The sequence below is a fragment of the Chinchilla lanigera genome, unplaced genomic scaffold (assembly GCF_000276665.1).
Source record: "Chinchilla lanigera isolate Chin_1 unplaced genomic scaffold, ChiLan1.0 scaffold00061, whole genome shotgun sequence".
In the NCBI taxonomy this organism is placed as follows: Eukaryota; Metazoa; Chordata; class Mammalia; order Rodentia; family Chinchillidae; genus Chinchilla; species Chinchilla lanigera.
Genome location: NW_004955462.1, coordinates 13,227,871 through 13,250,294, shown reverse-complemented (window position 1 = coordinate 13,250,294; position 22,424 = coordinate 13,227,871). Strand labels below are relative to the sequence as shown.

Genomic DNA, 22,424 nt, shown 5'->3' with positions numbered 1-22,424 from the left:
ATAATTGTGATGAAACCATGGAAATCACAAACAATAAATGTGGTGGAGTTTCCATGACTGAAGAAAAGTCCTCAAGAGAGCACTAGCAACCAGCTGTTTTGTACAACTAAGTCATTTGACCACCTGGATCTGTCCAAAGGATATCAGAAGATACTTTCCAGATCTCCAGTCCCTTATAACAATTACAAATAACATGTTGGACTGTGTTAAATCTCTCCCCTGCACTGGCAGGAAAATGCTTAACTTTAATCATAGGAAAAGCCTTGTCTTAGGTTACGTAACAGGTAGAGTTGGTAAAGCAACTAGTCCACATGTTGAAAAGTTTTTTCCTAGAGAGAAAGCCAAGTAGAATACTGAGCTTTTATTCCAAAAATCAAATTCATACCAAAATAGAGCTCTTTTTCCTTATAAGCAAGCAACCAAATAGGTTAAGTGTTTAAGGACATACTGTAAATATTGGACACAAACTAACCCAATTCATTGTATACACCTCTGACATTTTGGCAAGTTTCTAAAATTTATTTTGCTTCCTTTCTCATGTAAAACAGAGATAATAATGGTACCTACCTCATAAGACTCTTATGATGGCTGAATGAGATACAGTATGTGAAACACTTGTATTTAGTCTCTGGCACATGTGGCATGGCACTCCATATATGGCAGGGTTTACTACTGTTAACATTATTATTACAGAAAATCCTGTGCTCATGTAGGAAAATAGCTAGTCTTTTCACAGAAAAAATGACATTAAAATTGGAAGTAAAGGTTAAAACAGTGTAACCATGTAACATTTGCCTTCGACTGAACCCTACTGGCAATTCAGTCACCAGTTTGCTGGGTGATCTTGACAAGTTATAGGAGTTGTCTTGTCTTGTTAAAAAAAAGAAAGAAAAGAAACTAGAAAGAAAGTGTTCTAACCTCCCTAGTGGCGATAACAAGTTAGGATTTATGATTATAACATGTAACACTTTTAGTACACAAATGAAAAAGCCAAGGATTGTTCAGGTACTTGTAAACGGTATGTATTCCTTTCTCACTAGACCCTTCTTCCCAATGTCCCATTGTATCTGTAACTACAATAGTCTTAACCTCATAATTTACATACTCTCTGGTTCCCATTAGGCTGATCTCCTCATTCTGAGAAGCTAATCTGTCACATATATTGTTCTTTCTGCCTGGAAAATTCTTTTAAGGTGCCCTTCTTTCTTTGCCTTCTTTCTGCAGGATTGGATTTTTGGGACACTGTACCTCACTATTTCCATATTCCTATTTCAGTCCCTTCTGCACTTACTACTAGAGCAGACTTTCAGAAACAATTTCCTGTTCATGTGCAGTGGTTCTTAACACCCCCCGCCACATCGTAGTTCCCCATAGGTGAGTGAGCACTCAAATCACCTGGAGGTCAGTCTGGTTAAAATGCAGACTGCTGGGCTCCAGCCAGAGTTCCTGATTCAAAAGCTCTGAGGTAGGGCTGAAGAAGTCATAGTTCTAGGCTCAGACCTCATTTTGAGAACCACTGATCTATTATACCAACTTGAAACACCACAGTTTGGTTTCCAAAGTCCTTCATTTCTAATGTTATTTCCCATTAGTCCCCACACTATTGAATATGTAGTCCCGTTGGGGTCTTACTGCATCTTTCAAGCACACCATTTCCCCTATCCATACACCAACCTCAGACTCTTCTAACACAAGTCTCATTCTTTGCCCAAAACCTCTGTACCTACTTTAGCATTGTTTGCTTGCTTTCTTCCCTTGTAGAAAAATCACAAAATGGAAACACACTTAAAGCACCATGGAGAGTTTTTAATTGACACTGCTCCTATTTGAACAGTGAAAAAAACTGAGTTTTATATGGAGAAATATAAAATGTTTCCAAGTTCTCATAACTAGTAAGTTACGGAGCAAGAGATAGAATATATTTCTTCTGTTAATGTTTAGGAGACCATATTTTCATGGAAATATTCCAGTTCTTTTGCAAATAAGTATGTAAGAGTTGCATAGGTATGCATGGCCAGTGAAACAGCAAACTAGAACATCACTTAGATAGCAAATAGCCAATAAATATTACCTAAATATTATCTCTAATATATATATAAAATTTGGGGGGTATTGGAAATTGAACTCAGGACTTCGAGCTTGTCAGGCAGGTACTACATCTTGTACTTAGGTGTTGGTTGATACAACAGTACTGAGTAGATGAATGAATAAGATGGGTATGACAGGATCCATCCATGGGACTGAACAGAATGGGAGAAAATTGGACAGGAGCAGATAAAGTATGCTTGGCAAAGCTCTGATTCACCGAGATTCAAGAACAACTCTTTTCAGGAAGTCTGTGCTTATAATAATGCAACCGATTCTGAAAGCATAGGAAAGACACACTTCTGATCTCTTTGTTGAGGACACTTAGGTGAAGTGATAAAGTTCTGACATCCCTGCTGCTACTTAGCACAGTTCAGAATCACACTATCACCATCGTTGTGCTGTTATTTTATGTTGTTACTTTGTTTGCTTGCTTATTTATTATTGATTTTACTTAGCATTAAACCCAGAGGCTTTGCACTGAGCTACCTCTACATCATTTTCTACTTTTTATTTTGTAATAGGGTGTTACTGTCACCAAGTTGCCCAGGCTGGCTTCAAACTTGCAATCCTCCTGTCTTAAGCATGTACCACCATGCACGATTTCTTTGGTTTTTAAATAGTATTGTTTTTCCCAAGTATTTCCATGGAAATTGAGCAATTTCCCATGCTTTTGTGGCCTGTCTCTGACATGCTCATCACTCAGAGCAGTTTCCTGGGGGCAATGAAGGGGACAGTGGAAGGACAAGATGGACAGAACAGAAACAGTTCATTTCCCTTTGACCTTCAATTCCCTGTCTTCTTCAAAGTACTGTTGGCAAGACTGCTGGGCTTTTGGCTACTCAGTTTGGAAGCCAGATAATGAACAGTGGGAAAATGGTCCTGCAGTTAAGGAAGACAGACATTTATGGTTATTTTGAGTTCCAAAGGTGGAGGGGTCAAAAGAGATTCTCATGAGAGCTGGACACTTGTGTCACCCTTTGCCTTTGAGCATCTTCTTGTCCTTCAGCCCTAAATTATAAAGAGACGCCATAGACTGAAAGTTTCTGTGTATGGCCCTACTTTTAACTCACTTAATATATTACAAAAGAAAAAATAAGAGAGGGAATAAAGGATACTGGAAAAGGATGAAGGGAAAGAGGAAGAAAAGAAAATTAATCAAGATCTTAATAAACTTTAAAATCTATTTCATCATTTAATAAAGATTGATTCCCAGAGCTTTTCGTGTTCTCTCAGAAGGCATTTATATCATAGATACAAAATTCCTTACCTCAAATAGAACACTGTGTCACCACTCATCTTTGCCATCTTACTACTTTGTTGAGCACAGTAATGATATTACAATAGGAGTAAGAGCACTGTTTCCATAACATAGTATCATATGCATTTCAAATGGTCCCTTCCTTCTAGCCACAAAATATTGTAACAGCAGCTTATTACTCACAAGAATTCTATTTTAAGAACTATCTAGTTCTTGATTCATGTATTCATTTCTGTAGTAATCTACTTGTAAGATTTTACTAGACCAACCACTATGTGTCATGCTCTGTACTAGATATTACGGGGATGTCTTAGAAAATGAATAATAGAGTATTCCTGACCTCGAGTAGCTTTCATTTTATAAAGATGAATATAGAGAGTTTTACTGAGGTGCAGCTATGACATCATAGAAACAGTCCTTGATTTGGAATTAGAATACGTGTTTTGAACTCAGGCATACGGAGTATACTGTCTGACCTGGGACCAGACATTTAATTTATTCATTGGTAAAATAGTGACGTTGACCATAGCTGCCTTCCATAGCTATAATAAGAGTTAAATTAGATAATATCAAATACCCTCTCAAATTGAATCTAAAAAAACAGGGTAAGAATTGATATTAACTATAAGGAAGGTTAAAAAACAAGAATGGAAGAAGAACTTCTCTTTGAAGAAGAACTAGAAAAAGTTTTCCAGATATGGTGATATTGGGGGATGTATGATTCCATGAAAACCCTGCATGCCAGAAGAAGTGGGTATTAGTTTGAATCCCAGAGCCCTCTCCTATCATTCTCCCAGCTATGCCAGAGTCTTCCCAAGTTTACTATGGAAGTTCATATTTTCTTAAAATACTTGCTAAAAATTTCAAGGAAGCTTTCAAGGTCATGCATACATTACATGGTCACAGTCCTGGAAATTTCTCCCCAGTATTCTCAGCACCTTCCCTCCCTTGCCTTCTAGATAAGCAAAATGTGGTCTGCCTGTGGCCCCCACATACCAAAGACTGAAGAATAGGAACTCTCCCAAACTGTGTGGTTTCTGGAACAGGACTTACTAAGTTAGAAATGTGGGGTTAGTGCAAGAACACAGTCCAGGAATTATGGAGATGATCACCTACTTGTCAGGAGAGGGGTGCCAAGATGAATGAGTATTAATACGTATTACATCAGCCTTTGGGCTGAGTACTTTTCTCTAAATTGGAGAAATGGATCATGTTAACCAATTGCAGATGTCATTTTATGTGTTGCAAATGCAAGTCACAACTGACAGAAAACTGTCCGATGGAAAACATGCCAAGGAAAAAAGACGTGAGAACTTGGAGAAGCACAGCCAGAGGGAATAGCCTACAGAAAAAGAAAAGGGAAGAACAGTGTCTTCTAAGTGGAAACATAACTAGTTCCACCTTGGTAGGACATGGCCTACACCTGAAAAATTTTCACTTAAGATGACAGAACACCTAGAAAGGCATAGGAAAGGGTACAAAAGAGAAGGGGAACAAGTAGTATGCCAAAAGCTATATCCCTATCTCTTCCTCCTTAGCAGACTGAGTTATGACACTCCAAAATATCCCCATCTTACTCGTTGGTACACTGGAACTACATGGCAGAAGGGACTTGGTAGATACGATAAAATTAAGGATCTTGAGATGGGGAGACTGTCCTGGATATTTTCTGCAGGTCCATTGTAATCATGAAGATCTTTATAAGAAGAAAGTAGAGTGGTCAGAGACAATAAAAACAGATTAGAAAATGCTACCCTGCTGGCTTTACGAATGAAGGATGGAGCTTTGAAGCAAAGAATGTGCATGGCTTACAGATGTTGGAAAAGGCCAGGAAATCTTCCCATAGAAAACCTGCAGAAAGCATGCACCCTGGAAACCCATGTTATACTTCTGATCTCCAGAACTGTATGCAAATGAATTGAGATTGTTTCAAGCCACTAAAATTCACAGCAATTGTTACAGAAGCAACAGCAAACTAATTTACCCTCACTTAGCTTTTGCTCCTTAAACTTGGTTAAGGACATAAAGAGGAGACACTTAAAAGTAGTCAGATTGTTTTCTGGCCATCCATCATTCTATCCTTCTGTTTTCAGTTCACAGGTAACCTTAGGTATTTTCATCTTTACTGAATGGTCTGCTTTTCAGCCTTTAGTTTGCTACTCTCTTTCTCCTGGACTATTTACTTCACTATTGAGCTTTCTGTTCTAGGCCCAAAAGTTCAAAGCAAATTGTGTCCTATAGGCCTTTTTTTACAGGTAGTATTTGATGGCCTCTCCTATCTGTGAATTAATCTCTGCAGTCTTGCTAATGGAAAGTGCAGCTGTTTTTAAAAATCTTATCAATAACTACAGAAGCACTAACTTAGTAACTATGAAATTGTCCAGGAAGGTCAGGGTTCTGACTTGATATCATCTAAAAATTGCTAAAAGAAAAGATCAAAACTTCATGACTTACTTCTAAAAAGAGCTTTCTCTCTCCAGGCAACCACATTCTGTCAGTAGTCCAATTGTTCCTTTTTCTTTTCTTTTCTTTTCTTAGTTTTAGACTAAATTTTTTTTTTCTTTTTTCTTTCCAGTACCGGGAATCGAACTCACGACCTTGCGCTTGCCAGGCACTGTGCAGCTGAGCTAAATCCTCAGTCCCTCTTTTCTTACTTTTAAACTGAGTGCTGAACTCAGGACTTTCACGCTGAGCTACATCCACTAGCCCTTATTTTTGTTTTTGTTTGCTTTGTTTTGAGACAAGTTCTTACTAAGTTACTAAGTTGCGCAGGCTGGCCTCAACCTTGTGATCCTCCTACCTTAGCCTCTTGGAGTATAGCCCCACTACTTCTCAACTGCAGGCTCCGTTGGGTTATCTGTGATCTTCCTTTCCCTCCTTTCTCCTGCTGTCCAGTGGTCATTTTTTCTTTCTTGCTGTGGTCCTTTCCTTTTAGCCAGATTCTCACACCTTCTGTTTAGTGCTTTGAGACAATGAAGGTAGTTCTGAGTCTGTCCAGCTCCCTCTGTAGACCTAGGCTGAGACATGGCTCTTCCCACCTGAACACTCCCAAGGGAAAAGATGAATGAAGGGAAACCACATGCTTCTCAGCTAACGGCACACCCTTACTAGTGCTCACAGCAGTCTTATGAAGGAAGGATAACTGCTTCCTCCTCCTGGCAGATGAGAAAACTGAGATACATGGAAGTAAGGTGGTTTCCCCAAATTCACCAAGTAAATGACAGTGGGAGGACTCAGGTTCAATCTCATTTAAGTATCTGGGCTCATAATTTCCATGCAATATCTCTTCTTTCTTATTGTTCAGAGAATCTAGTTGGTAGTTGTATGCATGTTTTAAACAGAAGTAGAAAAAGTAATTTCTTCTTTTTGGTATAATTATTAACATAGAGTTGTAAAAATCAGTGGTTTGCTTTGTGACATTTTTGCACATATGTATATCAAGTTTTGCTCATATAATTGACTCAAATATTGTAGTAGTTGTCAAAATATTTTGAAATATGGTATTAACAAAAGAATACATATTTTTAAAGTGAAGATATACAATTATAGATATATAATCAAAATTCATGAACAAAGTTCATCAGATAAAATAAAGGTGATAAGAAATTCCAGAAACCCTTCATTAGTTCCAATTCTAACTGGCTGTTGGACAAATCACTAAGACAGTTTGGACCTGTTTTCTCTATGAAAGATAGAGTTAGTCAATTATGCTGGCTGAACTGCCCATCAGTCTGCCGTCCAAGCTGGTCATATTAAAGAAGGAGGAAAATCCTGTAGAAGGAGCAGAATTCATTAACTCAATTCAATAGACTTTTATTGCCCGACTCAGTGCTATCAAAATCACGCTGGGCATTCATTCCTAGACTGTGACAATTACTGATTATCTTTAGCTTTCTTAACCTTTCATCTTCTTAAGCTAGTATCCATTTAATAAACTGTATCCCATGAGTGGCTGATGACATTATATATTTGTTCCCCTCAACTGCAGTCCAATCACCTGCACTCACATTTCACCATAATTGCAAACATCAGGGCGGTTGTCTGAACTAAGAAGGAGATAAAAGTAGAAGTATCTATAGTGGCTCTGGAAGATAAAATGTTTTAAAATTAAAATTTTTTGAGCCTCAGATGAAGATTTTAAGAAAACCTCAAGTTAGATTTCTCTTAGTGCTGCCAGCTAAAAGAGAAAGCATATGGCTTTATAGTCATCCATAATGGTGTAAAACTGAAATTCTTAAAAGTCAGAGTTACCCATAGAGCGTAGAAACATTGGTAAACTCAATTCCTAAAGAGGTGCTTCACTTATTATGTAAGGGAATGCAAAAATAACAAGTGTACAAAACTTATGATCCCCGGGTTATTAGCATCTATTATAGTTAAAAGGAGAGAAAGTGTTGAGTCAGACCATGATGGTAGATAAGCTCAAATTAGCATCCATCTGCACTTAACTGCTGGCCTGACAGCTGTTTGCAGAGGAAAAGATTTATCCAGGAAAACAGAAACTACAGTAGGGCTCTCATTATTAAGAAGACAGGAGGTGGAGAGAACAGTAAAATCAAGAAACTACTGAAAGCAGGGGATATATTGGGAAGGAGTTACCTTATTGTGTACACTGGCATAATCTACTTCCTAAAGAACCTTTACTAAAATAGATTCTCAGTTGATATAGGACCCACATCTACTATGGAACAATCAAGGCTATTCATGATCCAGACAGGTTGGTCCAGGAGGTTTTAAGGCTATTTCATGTTCTGGGTCATAAGGAAGTTTCAGTCAATGTCCAACAGCAAGGTCAGAATTGAATCCAGTGAATGGATCAATCGTTGTGTGAATGCCCAATCTATGGGACTGGAAAAAAGCTACTTCTTATTTTGAACAGAGGCATTCCCTCTTTTCCCACATAAATGCTAAGTGGAATATCCAAAGTAAACAGCTGATGTTCATAGTGTGCAAGCAGTGTGGGACTGACTTTGCAATAATCAGGATATTCATCTACAGAATATGCCTCTTACACAGGTCAGGGCAAACGCTGTGAACACGGGATACCCATATCATCTTACTGCTGTGAAATCAAGCAATAGTCTAGGAAGCCTTATCAAATTTACTGCTTTCTCATGGATCTAACAGATGTTAATAATAACTGTAGATTAACACAGCGGATGGAAAAAGGCAGAGGGTGAGTCAAGGAACTCTTCTTAGCAAGGTAGGACTATTTTAAAATTTTATTAAGAAAGAGGATAAAATCTCAGCACTTGAGATGCTGAAGCAAGAGGATTGCCATAATTTCAGGGACAGTCTGAGTTACATAGTGAATTCCAGGATAGCCTGGACTACATAATGAGACTAGGCCATGAAAGAAGGAGCAAAGGAAGGAAGAAAGGAAGAAAGGAAGAAAGAAAGGAAGAAAGAGAGAAAGAAAGGAAGAAAGGAAGAAAGAAGATGAATAAGAGAAAAACTGATGGGGCAAAACAAAAGGAAAGAGGAGGTGTATCATGGCATTCATCCAAACAAGGTGAGACTTCAGATGATTATGAAGAAATGAAAATAGACATCAACAGAGTTAAAACAAGGGTCTTAATATAACACTATCCAGGGCTGTGTGGACTAGAGGGAGCCCTGTTGATCCTCTAACATTAAAAGGCCCTGAACAAATCCCTTCTACTTGCCCCATTTTGGAGAAATGTGAAAAGCCAGGAGATAGTGAATATAATGAGAAACCTGACAAGCAATTGCTTGAAGAAAAGTCAAGTTACTCAATCAAGATAAAATTCCACAAAGGATCTGGAGTCCCTGTAGTCAAACCCTTATTGGGGACCCAAAGGTTTTTGAATATGAGTGGGTAAAATGGTCAGAAGAGTTTCCAGGACTCCATGATATGGGAGCCGCATGTAATGTGGTGCCAAAGCCCTTTGGTGAAGTCCTAATTCACTCCAGCTACACTGAGAATGCAAAAGTATAAGGACCGACAGGACTGTCAAGTTGGAATGCTTGTGTAGTATCTATGTGAACACTGAACAATACTAGTTGAACATGTGGTATGGAAACCAGTAAGACTGCCTAAGCCCACACAGTATAGAGGACAGAGTGCTGGTGTGGACAAATTCTCCATTTGACATCCCATGCAGAGCACTGACTGAGGCTTACGGCAAGACCCTGTGAGTACCTCCCACTGATGACTTTGGGACTTTGGGCTAAACAACTGTCACATAAGGGGTAATTCTTAGTTTGCTGTTGGATATTAACTGAAGATGTCTGGATCATAAAATAATCCTGAAACCTAAAATACTCACAATGTCTTTATCATGTCAGAGACATGTCCTAATGGGAGTGGATATGCCCAGAAGTGTTCCACAAGAAAACGGAAATAAATTACATAGGATAATGCTACATCAAGAATGCAAGTGGGAACTTCTTTTTCTCAAGACCTGATTCTAGAACTGTGGAGGAGCTGCCAGATTCTATCATCAATTGGACAGGGCCCTACAAATCTGCTCAGCTGTCTGGCAAAGCAATCTTCGTTCATGTACAACAGTTCCAAGATGAATGGACAACATCCTGTTGGAAGGATGTCACTCTAATTGAAAAAGGGAAAACAAATGAACCCAGTGGGTAAAATTGCATGCTGTTTTTCTAGCAATGGAACAACTGAACAATGAAAAAAGCCCATTTGTTTTGGTTCTTACTGACTTATGAGTACATGCCAATGGCCTGGCCATATGGTGAGACAGAAGGGCAGTGGAAATCTGGCTGAGCAAAAGAATGCCCATATGGGGCATAGACCTATGGGAGTTGGAAGGGTGCATTAAAGCAGAACCTGCTGAAATCATAAGAATACCCTTCCAGATTTTGAAGGTGATTAGAACCAGCAAGCTATATTCCTGTGTGGTCTAGGTGCTGGCAACCTGAGTATATAAAATAGGTAGATATAAAGGAGCTGCACCAGTGTAGATGGGTTGATTCTACACATATTCCCCTTGCATACTCCAAGGCACAAAAACGTCCGTAAAACTGTTCTGTTTGTTAGAAAGAGACTGTCAATGGCTGTGGGCCAGAATCCCTAGTGGGAAGTCTCTGAAGATAGCTGGCAAGCAATTCTGGTACTGGTAGTCTTGGGACATAAATGGGCCTTCATTGATACTGACTGTAGACTAGGCTTGCTGAACAAGTGTTAGCATGAATGCTCAGAGCTCTAGCAAAGAACTGGAGAGAAATTGAGATGGGCCAGCTGTCATTTCTTCATACCAAGGAACACACTTGACTAGAAGTATAACTGTAAGTGCTGGGAGCAGGGATGATGCCTAAGGGCATTATCCTGTCTAGAAAAACTAAGGACGACAGTGAACATAGCTATGCTGTGCAGTAGTAACAATGACCCACTCTTTCTGCACCTAGGTAGTGCTTCTCTGTATGAATGGGAGCGGACCAAGGAGAAGACACTTGCTGGGCTAGCACTGCTGCCTGTGGTTAAGACCAGTAGAGTAGACAAACTCCTCATCCCTTTTCAAGGTGGAAAACTAGTTATAAATGACAAGAAAGAGGAATAGAAGCTGATATAATGAAATGAATACGAAATGAAGAAAATCTAATACTATGTTAATATTTTGAAAGAATTTCAGAGGAAGAGAAGATATTATGTCTTATCTCAACTATAACAGATGTGGGGAAGAGTGAGGCCATATGTTGCTGAAACTTCTGCCTTGGGGAGCCTGCAACTCTGAATACTGTCTCCCTAGTAGACAGTTTCATACCATATAGTGATGGATTGAATTAATACTAAAGATTAAATGGGATCTGAATAATGTCCCAATATCTTTTGACTTTTCTAATTGTTTTACTACAAAGGATTCATATTCAGACACCAGAGATTATATTGTGGCATAATAAAAAATACATATTTGGTCTCTGTCTTCAGTTCCTAATCTATATATCTTTGCAGCAATAAAGAGGTTCTAATGTTTGACTTCTGACCCTGGCTCTTGACACAAAATTTCTAAATCTTTCAGAATTTCTATGATATAGTACATTTTGCTTTAATAAGGTCACCAGAAAGACCAAGCCCTGGTTAGAAACTTGGCACTTGCTGCGCCATGTTCCATCTCCAGGGAAGAGAGAGGGCTGGAGACTGAGTCAATAAACAACCACGCCTACCTGACTGCTACAGTTTGGATCTAAAATGTCTCAAAGGCCCATGTATTAAAGTCATGGTCTTTAACTCATCGCACTATTGGGGGTGGTAGGACCTTTAGAAAGTGTGTCCAGTGGGAAATTTGGGTCATTATGGGCATGCCCTGGAAGAGGACTGTGAGACCCGGTCTTCTCATCTTCTCCTCTCTTTCATCCCAGACATGAAGTGAACAGCTTTGCTCTGCTGCCATCTTGTGCTGTCTCACCACAAGTTAATCAATGGAGCCAACTGATCATGGATGGAAACTTCCAAAACCATGACCAAAAATCTATTATAAGTTTATTCTCAGCCACTTGTTCTAGTAACAGAGAACACACAGTGATAATGCCTACATAAAAGTCTCTAAAGTTCAGGGTTCAGAGACTTTCTAGGTTAGTGAATTGTGTTATGGTGTTATCATAATGTTAAAAGGATGATGTACCCAGGGAGGTCTTGGAAGACCTACACACCTTCACTTATGCCTTGGGCTATGTATTTCTTTATATAGTTGTTCATCTTTATCCTTTGTAACAATCCTTATAATAATCATAAGTTTTATGATCTAACATATAAAACTATTGAATCCAAGTAGAGAGTCGTGGCAAGCCTGTATTTATAGCCACTTTGAAGATTAACATCGGAAGTTAGGAGCAGCTTGTGGGTCTGAGCCCCCAGCCTGTGGGATTTGACAGTGTGTATTTAGGTGACACACTTATTTTGGACTTGTGGCATTCAGGAACAATTCTGAAAATTTATAATTCAGAAAGTATCAGACAACCAAACCTCCTGAGAAAGTCCCAAAAGTAAACATGTCATTTGGTCCCACACTCCCATTGACCTAAGCATCTTTTGTAAACTACCACTTAAAATAAGTTACCAAAATACAGGAAGCTGCTTTCTTTATGGAACATCTTGATTCTTTCTAAACTCCTCGAATCCCATAGACAAGTGCCTCATCAAGAAACAGATGTTCTGCACAAGAAAAGGAATAGCTTGACCAAAATAGTTCCCCACACTTTACTAATAATAAACACTGGCAGAGTAGAGTACTTCACATTTTACAAGCACTTGACTTCATGCTGCATGTCCTCTTCTGACTCTAATGTGATAGTTCTGAACATCTTTCTAAGGTAGAGAGTTTTAAAGATTTAAGCAAGAATCTTAATGGGTGAGCTGATGTTTTGAGCAATGTCTGGGGAAGTAGGAAGAAGACAAGGAGAATATAAAATAATGGCTTTAGCTTCATTTGCTATTCATGATCTGTCTTGGTTACTTTTCTCTCGTTGCTGAGACAAAACACCTGACAGCCAGAATTAAAGGGAGAAAAGGTTTATTTAGCTCACAGTTTGTGGAGATTTCAGTCTGTACTTGTCTGGCTCCAAGGCAGGGTGGCACACCGCAGAGGGCAACAGTTCATGATGGTGGAATATAGCAAAAGGAACAAGAGTAAAAGGGAGGAGCGGCAGGCAAGCCTCTTTCTCTCCCTTATATTGTATGCAAACTACCCACCCCAGGGTGGGTGTAGCACTCACACCCATAATCCCAGCATTGGACCATGAATCAATCATAAACTCTAGAAGCCCACTCCATGACTGGATGAGGCTTTCGGGGGACATCCAGACACAAACCATAACATTCCACCCCTGGCCCCACAAAGACTCATGTACAGCCCTTTATGCAAAAGGCATTTTAGTCCATCTCTACAGTTGCCAAAGTCCTAACAGTTTCAGCATTGCTGAAAAGTCCAAGTCCCAAATCTCCTCCAAGATATAAGGCAAACTCTTAGCTGTGAGCACCTGTACAAATGAAAAGTTAAACACTTCCAACATTCAATGGCACAAGATAAGCAGTATCATTCCAAAAGGTACAAACAGGGGGATACAAAGCACTGGGCCCAAAGCAAGTACAACATCCAGCAGGACAAACATGAAGTTCTCTAGTTCCATGTCTGGCATCTGAAGCAATCTGTGGCACATTGTGAGCTCCAAAAGGCTTGTGTAACTCCAGTCCTATGGCACTTCTGATGGTTACAGCTCCCACGGTTTCTTTCTTAGGCCCGCTTTGCTCCCTCTTTGTAGCTTTCCTCAGACAATCCATGTTCCTGGCTTTTCCACTGCACTTTAGGTTTCTCACTCACAGCTTCACACATTGCCCTTTCAGGAGCACACTGCCTGACCACCCAAGCCTTCTGAAATCTAGATGGAAGCCTTCTTAACCTCAGAACTCTTGCATTCTGTATGTGCCTAAAGCCAGTGCCACGTGGACATCCAGACACAAACTGTAACATGATCCCAATATATTCATCAAATCAATTTTATTCAAAAGTTGCTGAATCATTTAAATCCTGAAATTTTTCTCCTTTGAAGGAGGAAAAAAAGTCAAGTTGCATTACTTGAATATGGCAACTGAATAGAATGATTTGCTAAGAAATATCCTTCTTGAACTTTCCAGGAGCTGTACGGTCAGGGTACATAAGCCCAAAGACACATATGCATTATCTGTGTTGATTACACAGCTTCTCATAACTAGGTGGATCTAAACTACAGGTTCTAGGAAAGATCCAATTTCTAATGCCTGGTCTTGGGTGAGGTCATGTGTCTTCACTCTAGTTTGAAATGGCAATTGCTGTGCAGATACATATTTGACCTGGATTCATGTAGTCAGGAGCTGAATTCAGACAACTTCCAAGAACTGTCAGTACTCCAGAATCTAACCAGGCAGTAAATGAAAGTTGATTAATCATGTAAAGTCCCAGAAACCCTGAGTCACCCTTCTCATCCCAGTCTCAGGGAAGGAAACCCTTTCATTGGTAAAGCACACAAGTCTCTCTGCAGGCAGCTCTCAGAAGGACATGAGTGGGCCACCTTTCCTCTGGACTGGAGAAAATTGCAATGTAGGATGAATGTGGTCAGTGATAACACATTCCAGAGTTAGAGGTGGCTGCATTCTTGGTTTACCTGTTCCTCCTGATCTCAAAGAATTTATATTCTTAGAGAGAACAAATTTAGCTACTAAGTTCAGGAATCATAGACTGTTAGAATCACAAATGGTTAGACTCTTAATTTACCCTTATTATACTCTGGTTTCTCTTCAGATTGTATAAATCTTTCACCACTTAAAAAAATTCACTCTCACATTGTGCAAGCTGAACCCATCCTTTTCCTTCCTGGACCTCACCAACATAAAAAAGATCACTTTCTACTGTCTGCACACTTTTCTCCATACTTTAGCAGACTTTTTAAAATTGTCACAGTCTTTCAAAGACATATGAGGTTCTTAATTGAATCCATTAAAATAAAAATTATTAGGAAGTAAATTGCACATTCTTAATTTGTTGCTTCTTTTAAGCTACATCCAGAAGATTATTCTCTGGCCTTCCTGTGACTTGGTGAAGTGCTAAATTGGAATGAAATCTTTTTCTTCAAAGTATATGGTGTCCAAATTCAAACTAGTAAGTGAAGGATTAAAAAGAGTGTAGAAGAGGCTGGGGATTCAGCTCAGTGGCCTGCCTGGCAAGCACGAGGTCGTGAGTTTGATTCCTGGTACTGGGAGGGGGAAGAGTGTAGAGAACCATGCAACTCTTCAGGCCTTATATTTTAAACAAGGCAAGATGCCCAGAGAAGGTAGCTCGTGACTAAGTTTCTGCTACAGTAGTTAGTAGAAGTCAAGTATACAACTCAGGACACCTGTACTCCCCTCCCCATTCAGTATTTTTCCCATGTATTCCATAGCTGCCTATACGTGTATCGAAAAATATTTTGCTCTACAAATACAGAAGGGGGAATAAATACAGAGACAGAGACAAAGATTGACAGGAACAAAGAGAGGAAGCCTATTAAGAGAGATTTAAGGGACTTTCATCAAATTTCAGCATGTGAAACTTTTTGGATGTTGATTGAAACAATGGAACTGAAAAAGACCATGGAGGATATTTGGGTGTTCACTGAATGTTTACTAATATTAAAGAGTTATTTTTAATTTTTGAGTAGGAATCCTAGTTTTTAATGTCTTGTAACACTTTGTAAAAAATTAGCAAAATTTGTTTAAAGAAAAGCATTAAAAGAATTATGGATGAAAAGGTAAAAAATGCTCTATCTTATCAATTCATCTTTATTATTTTAAAAAGATGAGTTTATGATACATATGGATAAAAAAGAAAGTTTTATTAAAGGTCTTGGCACATAATTGACCGACTTAAATGATGTTTCCTTTACTATCTACAACAAAGAAAAGAAAGATTAAAGGAAATTAGAGATAGACCTATAAAAAGTAGTCACTTTATATATATGATTTTATTTATTTATTATAACACATATTCCCAATAGATAAGTACTTATGGCGAGCAAAGAAACTCAGAAAATTTCCATGAGAAGATCAATCAGCTAGAAAGTAATATAGATGGACTTCTGACCACCACGGTTCTTTCTACCTCATCCTTACCACTTTGCAGTTCAAATGCTAATGTTAAGGCAGGGGGTAGATTGTAAATTCACATCCTTTCCTTCTCTGCATTTTTTTTTATATTCCTAAAACCTATAATCTTTGGAGTAACTTTTTCCACTTTCACTGTCTTCATCTGCTTTGTGTGACATAACCTTTAAAAAAACTATACAGAGCCAATGTTATCTGAGAGCTGGTTGAAACTTTAAAGGAAGAAGGAGATAGAAACCTGTTATCTTCTGGCCTACAGCCACATCCTGGTTCCTGTTAATAATGATTGATCCTGACAGAATTAATTAAAGCTTAACTCCTTTGCTTTCTGGCCAGGACAGACAAAAGCCATTAACCCTGGCCTCAGAAACATAAATAAACTTTCTTCCTAGATATCATCTATCTCATAATAGTGAATAGCTCTTGCTAGAGAAGGAAAAACAAATTAGATTAGCTTTTAGGGATCTTCATAGTTTAAATTTCTAGAATATGAAAGTAGTTTGAATGGATATCTAGTGTTCAACATAGCTCAGACTATGTCAACCAAAGATTGGAAAGAAACAGGTAGTTTGAATACAGAATAGAATTCATTTTTTAAGAAGTCTATACTAGTAACTCTATAAGAAATAGTCCAGGGCTGGGGATATAGCTCAGTGCCATAAGTCCCTGCCTGGAAAGTGCAAGGTCCTGAGTTGGATTCCCAGTGAAAAAAAAGAAAAGAGAAAAAAAAAAGAAACAGTCGGTCCAAGTTGCACAATTTTCTAAAGTTCACCAATAGCCAAAGGCATGCCATCATTAGAAACAAGAGTCACTTCTATAACAAGATTTTCCTGAGAGAATTATAAAAGTGCTTTAAGTTTTCTTTCACCTTCATCCTCCTAGTTCCCACTTCTCCTTCTCCTCCATCTAGAATCTCTCTTTATTTAGCAGCACAGTCTTTTCTCCCATTGTGGTCTAAAATATTACTGTTAATGCTTTTTTTCCCCCATCTGTGTGGAAAGCCAAGAAAACAACATGCTTCCCAGGGAGCAGCCCTGTCTCTAGTTGTTGTATATTCTTTTATGCATTCCATCAACAAAATATTTATGAGGTGCCTATGTGCCAAATAAAGATTGTCTTTTTGATAACTGAATTATTTCAGATAAAGAATAAAAACAAATTTGCAAATCCCTTCACTCTTCCAAGTCAAGAGTGGATGGGCATTTGAGAAATTCCCAGGTGTACTAGTCAACTTTCTATTACTATAACAAAATACCTGAGACCGGGCACTCTACAAAGAAAAGAGCTCACATAGTTCTGGAGGTTCACAGTTATGAATGCCTGGAGCTGGTATCAGTTCAGCTCTGGTGTGAAACTCAGGGCACATGGCATATGGCAGGAGCACTTGCAAAGATGGAAAGACGACATGGAGAGACAAGAAGCCAGAACCACAGAAGGGGCCCATAACAAACTTGTACCAGGCCCCTGCTACAGCTTGGGGAGTACTCCCCCAAGGCCCAGTGTTGAAGTCTTGCTTGCTTTCTTGCTGAGAAATAGTGGAAGATTTAGAAGGTGGAATCTATTGGGAGGTCTTTAGGTCATTAGCAGGGCACTTGGAAAGGGTTGGTGAGGCTTTGGACTTTTCATCTTTTTCTTTATTCTCTGATAATTAGGTGAGCAGTTTTACCATGCTGTTCATTCCCATCATGATGTGTTGCCTCACGACAGGCCCAAAAGCAATGGGGTCAACCAGTCATGGATTGGAACCTCCAAAAACTATGAGCCAAAAATAAGCCTTTACTCTGTATAAGTTGATTGCCTGGAGTATTTTATTATAGTGATAGAAAGCTAACTATCACAGCTCCATTTCTGAAAGGTTCAACACTATGTCTACATGACCATACTGAGGGAAGACCAACTTCATCATTGGAGGACAAACCACATCCACACTGCAGCACCATGGAACCATACACAAGATGTGCTGCCCAAGAGGCTGTGGCCAAGTGTGGTCAGAAACTCAGAGGGTTTTCCTCTGTCTACCTCTGAGTGTTAAAATGGGCTGCACAGAGATGTCACAGCAGCCAAACTTACTGTGCCCTTTCACCTTCATGTGTGTACACACAGCTCGATGCCTTTGGCAACAGAAGCTTTCCTTTGCTCGTCCCTTCCTATCTAGACCTATCTACCTCCTCTGTCTTTGAAGACTTAGTTCAAGCATCATCCCTATAACTTCTTGTAGTCTTCCCTGATTCCCAAAACTCAACTGACCCTTATCCACACTCCCTACTTTTGTGCTTCTTTGTACTCCATAATTTTACTCCCTCACAGTGGATCACATGATCATTATTCTTTCTCATTTTTCTCCTTAACTGGGCGAAATTTTCTTGTGAACAGGGCCTAGTTCTTTCATTTGTATGTCTAAGTCACGTGCATAGGCTTGAAAAGCAATCCAGAGAAACAACTGGTATCAGTAGCAAACTTCAAATTCACGTTTCCAGCAAACAGAACCTTAAACCTAGAGGCTCTGCTGTTATCTTGTTAGGCTCACTGAAGGTTTGAAAGTAGAATCTATTTTTAAAAAGAGCCTAAAATTCAAAGCTGAATAGCATCAGTCAAAATAACAGCATCAGTTGACTCAAGTTTTTCCTTCTCTATTTACAGTAAAAGTCCCACCAAGACAGTATAAGTTTCAGTGTGCCAGAGGGTAAATTCTGTGTGTGGTAGCCATCTACTACTCAGATGCTTGGAATATTTGTTCCTTTAAACATACAAAGCTATATAAAGTCTACTCGAAGTTTTAATGAGCGACAGTCTTAAAACTCTCCAGCAGTGTCCACAGATAGCTTAAAGTTAATGTGGCTTAATAGTTTCCTAGACATTCAAAAAGAAGTAGTTTACAGAATTAAAGTTTCCCTCACAAGGCATGGTACGTGATGCATGCTAATAATCCCAGCTTCTCAGGAGGCTAAAACAGGAGGATTGCAAGTTTCAGGTCAGCCTGGGCAAGTAAGAAATCTTGTTTCAAAATTAAGAAAAAGAAAATGGCTTGGACTTAAAGCTCAGTGGTACAGCACTTGTCTACATATAAAGACCCTGAGTTCAATCCTCAGCCCTGCAAAACTTAAGTCTTCCCTTGCATGAAGTAAATTATACTTTATTTTAAACCAGTGCTAGAATCATGAGTAGGTTGCTTCTGCTACACCCAGTGACGTCAGCCCAGGGTTGGTGTCAGCCTAGGAAGGTTGACTGTTATTCTACTCTTCTCCCAAACTTTCAGAATAAAATAAATTGGAAAAAAGAATCCCAATAGCTATATCTTTCACTAGTCACCAAATCCAAGTATAAATCACTTCATTTATACTATGTTGAAACCAGAAAGAATATTATAGAACAATTAACCCGACTTTCACCAATTAAATTAGTAAACAGAGTTCTGGAATAGTGAAGAGATCTTCTTTCTTACTGAAACACATTTAGACAATGGCAAAACCTAATCTGCTCCTTACTGTGAATTAGTACACTTTGCACGATGATGAATGACTAGGTTGGATCAGATATCTGTACAATGAATTCTGTTTCCAGTGCAAAATACAAGTTACTGTTTAACTCTCGATTGAACTTTCCATTAAAAGCTGATTTGTTCTGTAATGCATACTTGTCATTTTAATTTATTTTATATGGATTCTAAGTACCTTTAAGCATTGGGACATACCCGTGCTCCTCTTGTTGTTTGGAGAAAAGAAATGGAAAGATGGGAGACTGTATGGGTGAGAGGTAAGAGGCAGTGGAGAGCCCTGGGAGGTAAGTTTGAGAGCATTTCTTCAAGTTTCACTATCCGCTTAGCATGCAGAAGCTCCTTCCTTTCTATGGGTGGGTGCTAACAGCTCCACAGCTCCACAGTTCCACCCTTAGAATTTTACTCTCTGGCAACATTGTAATTAGACATACAATTTTATCTATACTGGTCACAGATTATGAAAAAACAGAATGGCGTATAATAATTGCAGTATTCTACACATTCCAGGAAAGTAAAAAAACAAGTTCACTAAAAAAAAAAAAAACAAAAAAAAAACCAAGACCTTGCTTTGATATTCTGCACAAACGTTCTTATATAGGAGCACAAAAATTTTCTTTGTATCAAAAGATTCACCAAATGTGGAGATGGAGATGTGGCTTAGTGGTAGACTGCTTGCTGAGCATGCATGAAGCTCTGGGTTTGCCCCATAGCACACACACATGCATGTATACACAGACTCACAAAGTGCATCAGTACCGCTGCTGACAGTAATAAAAGATATACAAAAAATAATAGAGATAATTTTTTAAATGTCCCATCCATATGTTTTGATAAACATTATGCATACTTACAGGAATATATAGGGCAAAATTAGTAACAATGTCAAATTCTCAACAAACATTTATTGATTACTTAAAAAGTGCTAAGTAATGGGTCATAGGATCCCAAAATTCCTGAAAGACTGGTTTTGCCAACATCCTAGAGTGAACTGTTCACCAATGAATGACGTAATGAGCATATGCACCAATTTCAAATAATAAGTGGGCTAAAAACATTCAGTAATGTAGTGAGAAGGTCAAGTTGAAATTTTTATAATTACAAAAATAGAAGAGGAAATAATTAAGTATCATCTCATGTTCAGGGAAGTTTGGTTGCCTTTCAGCTCTCTGTGCCCTGCCCATTTCTCAGGCTTTTGGTAGAGTACATGAGAGGGAGTGAGAGCAATCAGCAGGATCTAGCATTAAAACCCTTCCTCCTTCCCAGGGATGGTCCGATAGTCAGTATCGAATCCCTACTTGAAATCTAATTATTGCAACTTGACTGCCACTCACTTATTTTATCTGCCTCTGTTTAAATAATTTTTGCTTTAACCAGCAAGGAATGGGTCCTTCATTTTCAATCACCAGAAAGTACTGTTGCAAACAAGTACTGTGTTCTGATACTATCTTCTCAAAAATCACTTTGAGATTATATCTGGGGTGCAACTTATCAAAAGGAAGGCTTAATTTTTAAAAAACATAAGTCCTAGATTCATATTTATATTCACTAAATAATACAGCTGTGTTAGACAAATATTACCAGTGCCTTTAGGGTTAGAGTCAGGTTGTACAAGGATCATGTTTATTTTTTTAAATAATGGTGGATCAAACTACATTTATTCAAATGCATTTTTTAGGGGAGAAACATCCCTACATCTCTGCATCAGGTAGGGTTGTAGAGTTAAATTTTCTAACAAGATGTTTGTTCTTCTGTTCCCTATAGGTACTCAGGACTCCCCCCCAGAACACTGATCCATCTAACATTGTTAGCTAACGAATACCCCTGTGTCCAAGGGCTTTCCTTTTGTCCAGCAACCCACCTACTTGTATACAATGGAATCAAGGAACAAAGAACAATGAGAAATCATCTCTGCCTCAGTACAAACCCGACTTCCTCCCCATCCCCTGTTCATTAATAAAGGTTATCATTTTACAGCTCTACTAAGTGCCCGACATTTTTCTGAGTGCTTCATACACACAAAATCACTTGACCCTCACAACAAGCCTATGAGGCAAATACTCTTAGTGTCTCTTTTTTAGAGATAAGGACACTGAGATACACAGAAGGTAAATGCATTGCCAAAGCTTACAGATAGTAAGTAGTGAAGGCTAAATTCAAAGCATATGATTTGATGTTGGCATCTACATTCTTTATCATATTTTTTTTACTCTGAATAAGCACTTGTAGAATTGGTATCTCTTTGAAGAAAATGATGTTCTAGATACTAAATAATGTGTAAAATATTCCATCCCCACCACCAGCTAGGATATTCCAAAATCTCAGTACTGTTTACAGATGAAGAGCAATGCCTAGTCTGCAATCATGCACCTAGATAACCTCAGCTGAGGCACAAACCACAATGCTGCTATAATCTCTGGGCATCCTCCCTCCAGTAAAGACTCAGCAAGTCTCATCTTTAAACTAAAATAATGTGGTTCTTACCTTTCCAGGCATGAGTGGGGCAAGGCTGCCAGTCCTTTGCACATCTTGGTAAATGGGTTAGCTTCTTAGCTTTAAACAAAACTTCTTAAGAGCAAAACGAGTCTTTGAAAAGTTCAGCACTGTCTGGAGCTCTTTCCCGCTGAGCAATATATAGAGGCTCTCTTCCAGCCCTCTGTGGCTTGCTGGACCAATCTGGAGCTTTAGAGCAAGTTGCAGGCTGGAGAGCAGCAGCAAGCATGTGTGAGGTGGAGGCTGGAATCCTTTCCCTGCTTGCTGCAGGCATTGCATGAAGTTTTTCTGCTTTATCACAACACTGCTGCTGATCCAGCTAGGGCAGGGTTAGGCCCTAGATTGCACTCATGCCCTTTATGTCTGAACTCTGTAATCTCAGGCCAGCTACAGCAAAGATGTGGGCTCTCTCGAAGAGCAAAGTGCCTCAGGCCCCTTTAGATCTGTCAAAGTGATAGACAAGGGCCCCTGGAGATCACAGAGCTAAGCTTGCTTTC

General features: G+C 39.0%; 1 protein-coding gene across 2 annotated transcripts in view; it reads right to left on the bottom strand.

The window, feature by feature from the left end:
• Rgs5 (regulator of G-protein signaling 5) overlaps positions 1-22,185 on the bottom strand; it is a 59,954-nt gene extending 37,769 nt beyond the window's left edge. The window contains exon 1 of one of the 2 annotated variants that reach the window (XM_005398257.2): positions 21,919-22,185. In XM_005398257.2, the coding sequence (XP_005398314.1) occupies positions 21,919-21,962 (44 nt within the window). In that variant the 5' untranslated portion in view covers positions 21,963-22,185. Of the gene's footprint in view, positions 1-3,355; positions 3,434-21,918 lie in introns of those variants that run through there. The other variant, XM_005398258.2, reaches the window with a different exon arrangement.
• Positions 22,186-22,424: the final 239 nt, after the last annotated feature.